The sequence below is a fragment of the Tursiops truncatus genome, chromosome 6, assembly GCF_011762595.2.
Source record: "Tursiops truncatus isolate mTurTru1 chromosome 6, mTurTru1.mat.Y, whole genome shotgun sequence".
Taxonomy (NCBI): domain Eukaryota; kingdom Metazoa; phylum Chordata; class Mammalia; order Artiodactyla; family Delphinidae; genus Tursiops; species Tursiops truncatus.
The window spans coordinates 72,505,309-72,517,608 of NC_047039.1; the positions used below are offsets into that span (position 1 = coordinate 72,505,309).

At 36.8% G+C, this 12,300-nt stretch overlaps 1 protein-coding gene across 6 annotated transcripts in view; it reads right to left on the reverse strand.

The window, feature by feature from the left end:
- The window catches only part of PRUNE2 (prune homolog 2 with BCH domain), a 375,414-nt gene that overhangs the window by 195,394 nt on the left and 167,720 nt on the right, over positions 1-12,300 (reverse strand). For all 6 annotated transcript variants that reach the window (XM_073806228.1, XM_033858188.2, XM_073806229.1 and 3 more), the window contains one exon: positions 2,491-2,643. In XM_073806228.1, coding sequence (XP_073662329.1) covers positions 2,491-2,643 — 153 coding nt within the window. The remainder of the gene's footprint in view (positions 1-2,490; positions 2,644-12,300) is intronic.

Consider the following 12,300-nt stretch of genomic DNA (forward strand, 5'->3'; position numbering starts at 1 on the left):
AAAAAAACAGTATGTTATACTTGGGGAACTTTTTTGGTAATATCAAGGGATTATCTAAAGAAGTCGCCCTGTTAATTTCAGTATTTCCCCTCTCATATTTCTTTTAACCATAATAAACACACATATTAAGGCAAAAATCACATTACTGACAATGTTTGCATCAGTTAGGATCCCAGCAGGAAATAGCATTCACCCTTCAGGATGCAAAAGAAGATTCTTTAATGGCAGGACTCTTACAGAGATGTGGGCGGGACTGAGAAAACTAATAAAAGATAGTGAGGCATTCGGAGACTAGCAGAGGTTCAAAGGAGGGAAACAGGGATCTGGAACAGTAGAAGAGGGGCTGCCAGAAACTTAGCACCAAACAGGAAGGGAGCAGGGAAGAAATATTACAGTCTCTTCTTCCTTTGACTCCCACGCCCCATATGTTTCTAAGTCTTCCCATGGACCAAATCCAACCAGAAACCAGTAATCTTCAGGGGAGCCCAGAAGATCAAATACTCAGAGGTCAGACTCTGGAAGCCCATAGCAGATAAAAGCAGAGAAGGGAAGGGGAGGAGGTAAAAAGAAAAGTAGCATAACCAAGCAAATAACCAAATAATACCTAAGAAGGCCACGATTTGCTTTCAGGATGCATTAAGGTGAGTCTCCATGTTTTCAACTATAATTTTACTCAAAATGCACTTTATAAATATGACCCATAAAACTATCATAATTAAGTTGGTCCCCCTTGTAATAGGCTCTGGCAATAGGAGATAAAGGATTACTTAAATGATCGGAGGAATAATCCAGAAGGGATAAATTATCCAGAACTGCATAGTTTTTAGTCAGCTGACCCATGTGCTTCAATAAAATTTATCACAGAAAATCAGGAAAGGCTCTGGCTTAACAATGAATTCTCACCCTAGGTTATTGTATCAGATTAGGCCTAAACTCTTGAGAAGAAGACTTACAGTAAAGGCCAGTAAAGCACGTATCTCCTACCCAGATGCATATTAAGACAGCAGAGTCAACTACTTGCCCTTCCAACTTAGAACACTGTCAATCACAGCAGTATGGGGAAACAGATAGGTACTAAATATTTTTCTTCGACTTGAAGATTGGAAGGCTTCAATCTATCATACTACAGCGTAAAATGCTTTATAGAATATACAGTGACATTAAAAGTTTGGTCTAGTTTTGAAAATGAATGACAAAATGCATGCCATCATGCAGCTATACATCCACGTACATCTTGTGCACATGCACAAGAGCATATGTAACAGAAGGTGTGGCAGGTGCGTCAGTGTCCCGTCCACATTTCCTCAGACTTTCCCAATGCAGGGCCCTCAACCACTAGCACCTGCATCTCTTTTCCTGAGGGCTTTCTCTGGCTGCCAGAGCCCACCCTGGGGGAATTAACAGTCCCTGGGACTAAGTACCCCTCAACATTCCAGTGGTATGCTCATAACAAAACCTGAGTTGTAGTGTTCATTTCTGTGTTGTCAATCCTTCTACCATGACTGATTTCAACCTGCCAACCCAACATCAACCCACTCACAAAATTCCTGAAAATTTAACAATCAGCTCTTGGAGCTCTGATAAACAAGTTGCAACGTGCCACTGCACCCCTCGGGTAGGAAAACTCTGCGGTGCAATTTTACACTCTTTTGCAGAGTTCCCTAGCGGGATGAAGGCCTGGTTTCCCACAAAGCTAACTTGCTTGTTAAAGCGCTCCATGCCCTATCAGTGTTTTCCGGGATCACCTCCCAAATAAATTGCTTTGCCTAAGGCTCTGCCCCGAGGGATCCCGAACTAAGGGAGAAAGCTATGCACCTTAAAGATAGACTGTCTGGGTTTAAATCCTGGCCTGGCCACTTCCTAGCTGTGTGTGTGATGATGGGAAAGCAAAGATGCCTTTCTGTGCTTCAGTGTTCCCATCTGGAAATCGGGCATAATAAATAATTCCACCTGACAGGGTTGTCGCGAGGACTCTAATTCATGCAAAGTTATACCATCAGAACCTTGGACATATTAGGCACTTAATGAACTACATCTATTATTATTATCATTAAACAATTGATCCAGGAAATCCACTCTCTTGACAAAGCCTAGACTTACAGAACACTTTTATCTGCTTAAGAGTCTTATTTTTTTCTAAAATTAATTGATGGATGAAATCTCATTGTGCTTGACATTGCTCCTGCCACATTCTCAAAATAGAACCCTCTCAGCACAGAGGTTTCATGTGATGATGCATCTGGGGTGCCCATTAGATGCATGGATTAACCACACATCCAGACACGAAGGTCTCAGAGGAAAGCCTGCAGTACACACTGTCTTCTTCCAGATGAGTTAACCTGGTATGCCTGAACATCTTCCACAACCTCCAGCAAAAGGGAAGAACGTGAAGCCACACTCAAATTCACCTCCTGGGGCCCAGTAACACTCCACATCACAAAGCATCCCTCCTCAGCAGCTGAGACAGAGCTGGGGGACAGAGTCACTCACCCTGAGCACTGAATTGGGTCTCCTGCAGGACGCTGATAATGTCATCTCTTGGAGGTAAGCGAGGAAATTTTTCTTCCAGGATAGAAAGAATTTCCTCCTGCTTTTCTGAGATCTTCTTGGGTTCCATGGCCATCCACTTGAAAAGGATGCTACCTGAAAGGCATGAATCAAGTCACCTTCAAACTTTCCAGTCAAGCCAGGATGGGGCCCAGAAAAATAAATGTCTTCTGGTCTCTCAATCTCTGTTTCTACTTCCAGACTCCAGATTCTTGCCTGGGGCCTCATTGTGTAACATTCAAGAGACAGTTTTTAGAAAACGCTTCAGATACTGTCTGTCCTGCCTCATTGTTCTCTGAGTATTAATCCCAGCAACTGAACTGACTACGGCACACTTTACGGCAGAGTTATACACAAAGGAACAAAATCTGTCTCTTTCCCCCACCCCACACAGATACACAAAAGTGATAAACATTGGTTTTAAATGATTTCAGAATGGAAGTTAATGATAAACTATTTAAGGATATTAAATATGATTTAATATTTCCCTTTAATAATCTCTTTAAGAGACCACAGAGAAGATTGTTTCCACTCATCATGTTTCTGATTTCACATAAGAACTTCCTCCTTTTAAAAATCAAATGAAGGGAGATCAGCTCAGTGCTTTGTGACCACCTAGAGGCGTGGGATAGGGAGGGTGGGAGGGAGACGCAAGAGGGAGGAGATATGGGGATATATGTATATGTATAGCTGATTCACTTTGTTATAAAGCAGAAACTAACACACCACTGTAAAGCAATTATACTGCAATAAAGATGTTAAAAAAAAATTAAATGATTTCATAGCCTCAATGTCAGCACCAAAGGAATCTGATAAGGTAGTGAACCTCAAATCCACTCCCAATCTTCCAGGTACCACACACAGTTTTGAAGTTATTTACTAATATCTAATTATAAGGATTCATAAACTGGCTCTAAATCACGGGTTTCAATTACAAAGTGATTTGATAATACGAATGACTGACCTCTCACAAACTCCTGGAATTTCTATGCATAATCTCACCTTGAAAGGGAGGAGTTAACCACCTGTCACATCTCCTTCCCCTGCATCCTGAGGCCAGACTAACACAGAGTCGTGGGGGAAATGGAAGTTTCGCTTAATGATGAAGGATTAAACTCTCTAAAAATCCTCAAACTTATTGATTAATCAGGGTGTCACCATCTCTCTAGTTTTCAGTGTGGCCTAAATGATAATATAGGGGGAAGGAAAATAAAGAAAGTGGTAAGAATGTAAAAGGAGCAATGAAGTAATGAGTGAGGGAAAACTATGGTACATAATCTTGCCATCTACCTGGAGATCTATAGAACCTAGAGAATAGATACACGTTCACCATTAAAAATCCTGAAAAATCCCAAGCAAGTCATCTGGCTGCTCTGTTCCTATTTGCCTATTTTAAAAACAGAAATAATACTGCTTTCCCAGCTTATAAGGTTATATACCAAAAATCAATAAATGTAAACATCATAATGAAAAATAAATACTGCCAAACACATTTAAAGCATCTCATTCATTCATTCCTTTAGCAAAGAACTACTGAACACCTATTATAAGCCAGGCACTGTGCTAGATGCTAATGATTCATAACTGGACTAGAGCTAGCCTTGCCCTTGAAGCTTATAGTAGTTAAGGAGATACAAAGAAGTAGACACATAAATTTTCAATGTAAGGGGGATAAGAAATATTGCTGAGGAAATACACAGTACTCTGAATCTAGGCAAGAATTCAGGAGTCAGAAAAGGTTTCCTAGAGAATGAGTTAATAAGCTAAGCTGAGATTTGAATGATAACTAGGAACTTAAGGCAAAGGCAAGGTAAAAGGGACATCATATGCAAAGGCACTGAGGTGGGAGAGGTAGATCATATGCAAAGGCACTGAGGTGGGAGAGGATTTGGCCAGTTCAAGAAATGGAAAGAAATTGATTAGAACTAGAGAATACAGTCTTAAAGAAAAAGTTTTGAAAAATCAGGTTGGAGAGGTAAACAGGGCTCAGGTCCTGAAGGGCCTTTCAAGCTATCTTAAAATTTGTCTTTCATATTCTAAGGGAAATGGAGAGTCACTAGAATTTTAAGCAGGGAGAGGTAACATGCTCAAATTTATGTTTTATAAGACTTACTCTGGCTACCATGAGGAAATGAATTAGACAAGGCACACTGGGAGAATCAGAAGGCTGTTTTAGATGAGAACTAAAGAAGGAGCAGTCAGTATGAAGGGAACTGAACAGATTCAAGGCAAATTATCATTTAAAGATGGGGCGGGGAGTAGCCAACTGGATTCTGAATATACCCTTTGGTCTGACAATTTCTGACATAAAACCTGAAATATAAGGATGATTTTTACTCTCTTTGTTAAGGCAATGGTGAATCTAAATTTCAAAAAAGATCTTCATACGCTTGCCAGATTACTTGTTCCAAGAACAAGGAGAAAATCTACATAAATTTTTTGGGAAAAATCTGTGAAGGCATCAGAGAGTTACCCAGGTGACTATCTTAGAAGCTACAATCCTGGAGAGAAAGTAAGTGCAAAGAGGTAAACTCAGCATTTGATGTTGCTTTTCCCCTCTGAGTGTTTGCTAATTCATATTGTAGCCAATCACATGAGAAGATTAGCAGATCTAACAGCAGTTTCACAGGAGGAGGGAGACAAAAATTGGAGCTTAGAGCTCTCCACAGAGGAATCTTAAATATCCCAAGATTTGAGATGAGATCCCTGGAGAGAATGTCCCCACATCCTGGCATAAAGATTGGAAGGCAGAAGACCTAAATAGACATTTCTCCAAAGAAGATATACAGACTGCCAACACATGAAAGAATGCTCAACATCATTACTCATTAGAGAAATGAAAATCAAAACTACAATGAGATATCATCTCACACCAGTCAGAATGGCCATCATTAAAAAATCTAGAAACATGGGCTTCCCTGGTGGCGCGGTGGTTGAAAGTCCGCCTGCCGATGCAGGGGACATGGGTTCGTGCCCCGGTCCGGGAAGATCCCACATGCCGCGGAGTGGTTGGACCCGTGAGCCATGGCCGCTGAGCCTGCGCGTCCGGAGCCTGTGCTCGGCAAAGGGAGAGGCCACAACAGTGAGAGGCCCGTGTACCACAAAAAAAAAAAAAAAAACTAGAAACAATAAATGCTGGAGAGGGTGTGGAGAAAAGGGAACACTCTTGCACTGCTGGTGGGAATGTGAATTGGTACAGCCACTATGGAGAACAGTATGGAGGTTCCTTAAAAAACTACAAATAGAACTACCATACGACCCAGCAATCCCACTACTGGGCATATACCCTGAGAAAACCATAATTCAAAAAGAGTCATGTACCAAAATGTTCATTGCAGCTCTATTTACAATAGTCCAGAGATGGAAACAACCTAAGTGTCCATCATCGGATGAATGGATAAAGAAGATGTGGCACATATATACAATGGAATACTACTCAGCCATAAAAAGAAACGAAATTGAGCTATTTGTAATGAGGTGGATAGACCCAGAGTCTGTCATACAGAGTGAAGTAAGTCAGAAAGAGAAAGACAAATACTGTATGCTAACACATATATATGGAATTTAAGAAAAAAACAAATGTCATGAAGAACCTAGCGGTAAGACAGGAATAAAGACACAGACCTACTATAGAATGGACTTGAGGATATGGGGAGGGGGAAGGGTAAGCTGTGACAAAGCGAGAGAGAGGCATGGACATATATACACTACCAAACGTAAGGTAGATAGCTAGTGGGAAGCAGCCGCATAGCACAGGGAGATCAGCTCGGTGCTTTGTGACCGTCTGGAGGGGTGGCATAGGGAGGGTGGGAGGGAGGGAGACTCAAGAGGGAAGAGATATGGGAACATATGTATACGTATAACTGATTCACTTTGTTATAAAGCAGAAACTAACACACCATTGTAAAGCAATTATACTCCAATAAAGATGCAAAAAAAAAAAAAAGATTGGAAAAATACAGTCTGCAGGGCAAATATGACCTACTGCCTGTTTTTATAAATAAAGTTTTATTGGAACACAACCACACCCATTAATTTACATATTTTTCATGGATTTTTTTCTTTGTAATGACAGGGTTGCATAGTTGCAGCAGAGACCACAGACCTGCAAAGTCTGAAATATTTATTATCTAATCTGACACAGAAAAAGTTTGCTGAGTCCTGCCTGTAAGAAAAGGGTGAAGCAAAAATAGACCAGTCTTCCTGGAGCCTGAAATCCTGATTTGAATCAGCTCAAACACAGAATACATTAAGTTTATCTGACAGTCTTCTAACTGCCTTTGAGGTGCAAAAGTAAATCCTCTCCATAGCAAAGGAATTTCATCATCTATAGCATCATCTCTACATTTTGCATATACATATTCAGCATTCAGTAAAAAATTACCAAGCATAAAGGAAATATAAACAAATGAATGGAAACTCCAGAGGAAAAAACTCGTGAGAAAAGAATGGAAACAGAATCGGGGGAATAAAAAAATTAGCTGGAGAATTATAGAAGAGAATTAGAATCTATAAATAAAATGTTCAAAAGAAATTTTAAGGCTATACATTTAATAACTGAACAAAAATATCTGTAAACAACAGATTATAGCAAGGAAAAAGTTAGCGAATTGAAAAATATCTTAGAAGAAACTATCCTCACTGACACATGGAGAGAAAAATGGATAAAAATATAGAGATGAGCATAAGAAACATAGGTGACATAGAAAAAAGGTCTAAGATACATGTAATAGGAATTCCCCTTGGAAAGGAGAGAGAAAAATGGGCTGAGACAATATCTGAAAAACAGTGGTCAATCATTTTTCAAAATTAATGAAAGATACTACTCTAATACTCAAGATAAATTATGAACCCAAATAAGAATAAATACAAAGAAAAACACCTCTAGGCACATGACAGTGAAACAGCTAAAAATTACAGAGGGAAAAAGTTTTAAATCAGAGAAAAAGAAATATATTACTGTCAAAGGAACTACAATAAAACTGAGAGCTAATTTCATCTAAAATGATGAAAATCAGAAGACATTGGAATTACAGCTTCAAAGTGCTGATATAAAATAATTGCTGATGTTGAATTCTATACTGAAATATAAGAAAAAAATGAAGGCAAAATAAAGACATTTTCAGAAATATAAACTGGAAGAATTTGTCACAAGAAGAACCCACATTAACAAAACAGTAAAGGCAGAGGGAAATTATTATAGATGGAAGCAAAGAAATGCAGGAAGGAAATGACACTGGAGAATATAAATATGTGGGTAAGAATAAATCAATATTCACTGTATAAAACATTTATAATATGGAGTTTAAAATATATGTGTAATTAAAATACATTTCAAAAAAATAAAGAAAATTTTAGTAAAAAAATAAAATAAAATAAAATACATTTCAATAGTAACAAATCGCAGAATGAACTAAGTAGAGATAAATTGCTCTAAGGTTCTTGGATGATCAGACAAGTGGCAAAAATATCGATTTACAAGAGATTTTAATGGTATTTTGTAATCTTTATTATAATGCTAAAATAATTTTCTAAAAAAGAATTCATAACTAGTAAGCTAATGGAAGGAAATGTAATAGTAAAAGTTCTTATTTAGTGTAATAGCAGTAAAGAAATGAGAGGAGAAGGGGAAAATGTGAGATAAATAGAAAACAAATAGCAAAATGACAAATTAAACCCAAATGTTAGAGCAATTATATTAATGTAAAGAGACAATTAGTGTTCAGTGGGTATAGAGTTTCAGTGTTGCAAGACAAAAAAGTTCTAGAGATCTGTCGCACAATAATGTGAATATACTTAACACTACTGAACCGTACACTTAAAAATGTTTAACATGGTAAATCTAACGTTATGTGTTTTTTACCAACAACAAACAAGTAAACAAAGTACTTCCATTAAAAGACAAAATTTATGAACCTGAATTTTAAAAACTACAATAGCAATATACTGTTTACAAGAGCACACCTTAGATATAATGATATTGAAAAACAAAGTAAAAGAATAGAAAAAGATGTAACATTGATATAATATACTATTATTAGATAAAGTAGACTCTGACAAGAAGAATTACTTGAAATTAAGACAAATATGTATTTATTATTAAACATTCAACCATCAGGTAGATACAACAATCTTAAATTTATATGAGCTAATAACATTACCTAATAGCTTCTAAATACGTAAAACAAAAAATTGGCAAAACTGGATGAAGAATGAGATAAAAACACAGTCTCAGTGGGAAATTTTGCACACACATCTCTCAGCAACTCTAAGAACCAGCAGGAAAAAAAATCTGTAAATATGTAGAATTTTGAGCAACATGAGTAACAAAGTTGACCTAATTAACATAAATTGAACATTGTTATCAACAATGGCAGACTATACTTTCTTTTCTAATACAAATGAGACATTAACCAAAATTAACTACCTGTTGAGACAAAAAAATCAAGCCTTAACAAATGTCAAAGGATTACAATCACATAGTTATATTCTGTGGCCATCATGAGAATAGTCTAAAAATCAGTAATAAAACAAAACTAGAAAATTTCCAAATGTTTGAAAAATAAACAATGCACTTCTAAATAACTCATGGTAAAAGAAGAAATTACAACATAAATTACAATATATTTTAATTGAATGATAATGAAAATATGACATTTAGATTTGTAAGATGCAACTAAAGCTATGCTCTGAGGAAGTTTTATATCCTCAAAAGCATAAGATGTTAAAAAAAAACTGACAAATTCAATTAAAAAAATGTATAAGGAAGGATATAATAAAGGTAAGAGCAAAACTTAAAGACACAGGAAAGAAACACGTATACAGAAAATAAAACAACAAATTGATACTTTGAAAAGACTAACAGTTTTTTAAAAACTGTTCAAGAAAAAAAGAGAGAGAAGAATGACAGAAGGTATAATTTTCCAGTATTAGGAATGAAACGTGACATACTACAGATTCTAATGACATTAAAAGAGAAGTACAACGTTAATAGATTTTAAATTTTAGAGGAAATGGACATTTCTGGAAAAACTCAACTTGCCAAAACTGGCAGGAAAAGAAATTTAAAATCTGGATGGTTTTGTATTTATTTTAAAATGAATCCATAGTTTAATAGCCATAGTTCCACACATTTAAAAAATACTAATTTTACACAAATTCTTCTGAAGATTAGAAAGAGAAAACACTTCCCAACTTATTTTCTGAATCCAGCATAATCTTCATACCAACACTCAACAGAAACATTACAAGAAAGAAGTAGAGGCAGGTCTCTCTCATAAACGTAGTTGCAAAAAAGTTTTTTAAAGCTAGTCCCAAATCAAATTAGCAATATATAATAGGATATTGTATTGTCACCAAATAGGGATTTCCTAGGAATTAAAGGACAAATTAACATTCCAAAGTTAATTAATATAATTCACCACACTAATAGAAGAGAAAAATCAAATGACCACTTCAGTAGATGTCAAGTAATGAAACTACTTGATAAAATCCAAGATTTAATCATATAAAATCTCAGCCAAGTGGAAATAGAAGACAATTTCCTTAATTTGATGAAGGGCATTTGTAAAAACCAAATAAGGAAAGCAAACATTATATTTAACTGTGAAATATTGAAAGACTTCCACCTCAAATCAGGAATGAGACAAAGATGCCTGCTATTTCTATTTCTATTTAACACTTCAATGTGAATCCTAGCCCAGAGAAATAACACGGGTAAAAGAAGCGAAAGTATAAAGAAAGAAAAGGAAGAAATAAAAACTGACTTCTTCATAGATGGTATGTGTATGAACTTACAAATGAAAATACAAATGAATTATTCATCAATACAAATGAATTAATTAACTAGTAATACAAATATTAATACAAATAAACTTAAAATAGTAAATAAATTTTGCAAGGTTGATGATATAAGGTCAATAATACAACCCTTGTATTTCTATAAACAATCATGAACAATTAGAAAATCAAATTTAAATTAAAAAACTGTATTAGCATCAAAATATAAATATTTAGGGATAAATTTCACAAAAATGTGCCTGGCTTACAGTCAAATCTAGAATCCAATTTCTTCAATTTGGGGATCTTAATTTTAAAATACATAAAAAGGCAGTATTCAGAAACTAATATAACAGATATTGCACTAAACAGAATCCTACACAATAATTCAATGAAAAGAAACTTCTGACATTATAATTAGGTTTACCTTGACAATTAAAAAGGAGAAGATGTTCTGATGTAAGTAGGAAAACAATAACTCAAAACATGGCCACCATACTCTGAGTTGTTTTTACTGCAGAAGAAAGGCTATGGCCCAACTTTATCCAAGAGACTCATCTATAGCAAATTTTTCTACTTCACTTTAGAGATCCATTTAGCGACATACTTAGTTAAATATCAGTATCAGGATGTGGAGCAGCCAAAGGCACCTCTTCGCAAAATCAAACCTATTTTTGGCATAAGAGTTGACTTAACATCCAGCAAATTCAGCAGAACTAAAAAGTACTTAAATCCATATACATGTACCCAAATGCGTCCTAGGTATTCACAGGCCATGGGGGATTAACGACAAGCAACAGAGAAAGCAATTATAATAAAACAGTAACAGGGGCTTCCCTGGTGGTGCAGTGGTTGAGAGTCCACCTGCCGATGCAGGGGACACGGGTTCGTGCCCCGGTCAAGAAGATCCCACATGCCGCGGAGCGGCTAGGACCGTGAGCCATGGCCGCTGAGCCTGCGCGTCCGGAGCCTGTGCTCCGCAACGGGAGAGGCCACAACAGTGAGAGTCCCGCGTACCGAAAAAAAATAGTAACAAACATTTCATTCCATTAGAAAAAAAATCAACCACATATTCTTTGTTCAAAAGAATGGAGAAGTGAAGGACCTCTTGCCAAAAGCAACTGCAGTGCATTAATATCAAACATGATCTAATGAAGTCAGAAGTTGTTTGGGGAAAACATTCACCACAGTCAAGGCATATTCTGCATGATAAATTCTTAGCAGAAAAGAAGGGATTTGAAACCTCTTTCCTGTTTCACCTGGGATCATTTTGTTTTTCATACTGAAACAAAAAAAATTAAAGGATGAATAATAGAGAGAGGGAGGGAGGGGGAAGGGAGAAGGAGAAAAAAATAGAAAATGCAACTTAGCTTATATTTCTGCCTGAACAGTGATAAAACGGGAGCATATTACTCAAATGCTTAGTAATCTTTTTTTTTAATAGTAATCTTTTTTTTAAATTTTTTAAATTTATTTTTGGCTGCGTTGGGTCTTCGTTTCTGTGCGAGGGTTTTGTCTAGTTGCGGCGAGCGCGAGCCACTCTTCATCGCGGTGCGCGGGCCTCTTCACTATCACGGCCTCTCTTGTTGCGGAGCACAGGCTCCAGACGCGCAGGCTCAGTAGCTGTGGCTCACGGGCCTAGTTGCTCCGCGGCATGTGGGATCTTCCCAGACCAGGGCTTGAACCCGTGTACCCTGCATTAGCAGGCAGATTCTCAACCACTGTGCCACCAGGGAAGCCCCGCTTAGTAATCTTATAAATTTAAAATGTCTGAATTTAAGAATAAAATTTATCTTTATATGGCAAAAGAAATAATTAACACTCTAAGGTTGAGGAAATGTTCTGGTTTTATATCTTGCAGAAAAAATAATTTCTTTCCCCTTCCCCCAACACAGGCCATCCCTCTTCCTAAGCAAAACAGCCGCTTAATTCCTTTTGGACTTTGTAACCATTTTGGGAGATGGATGATTCACT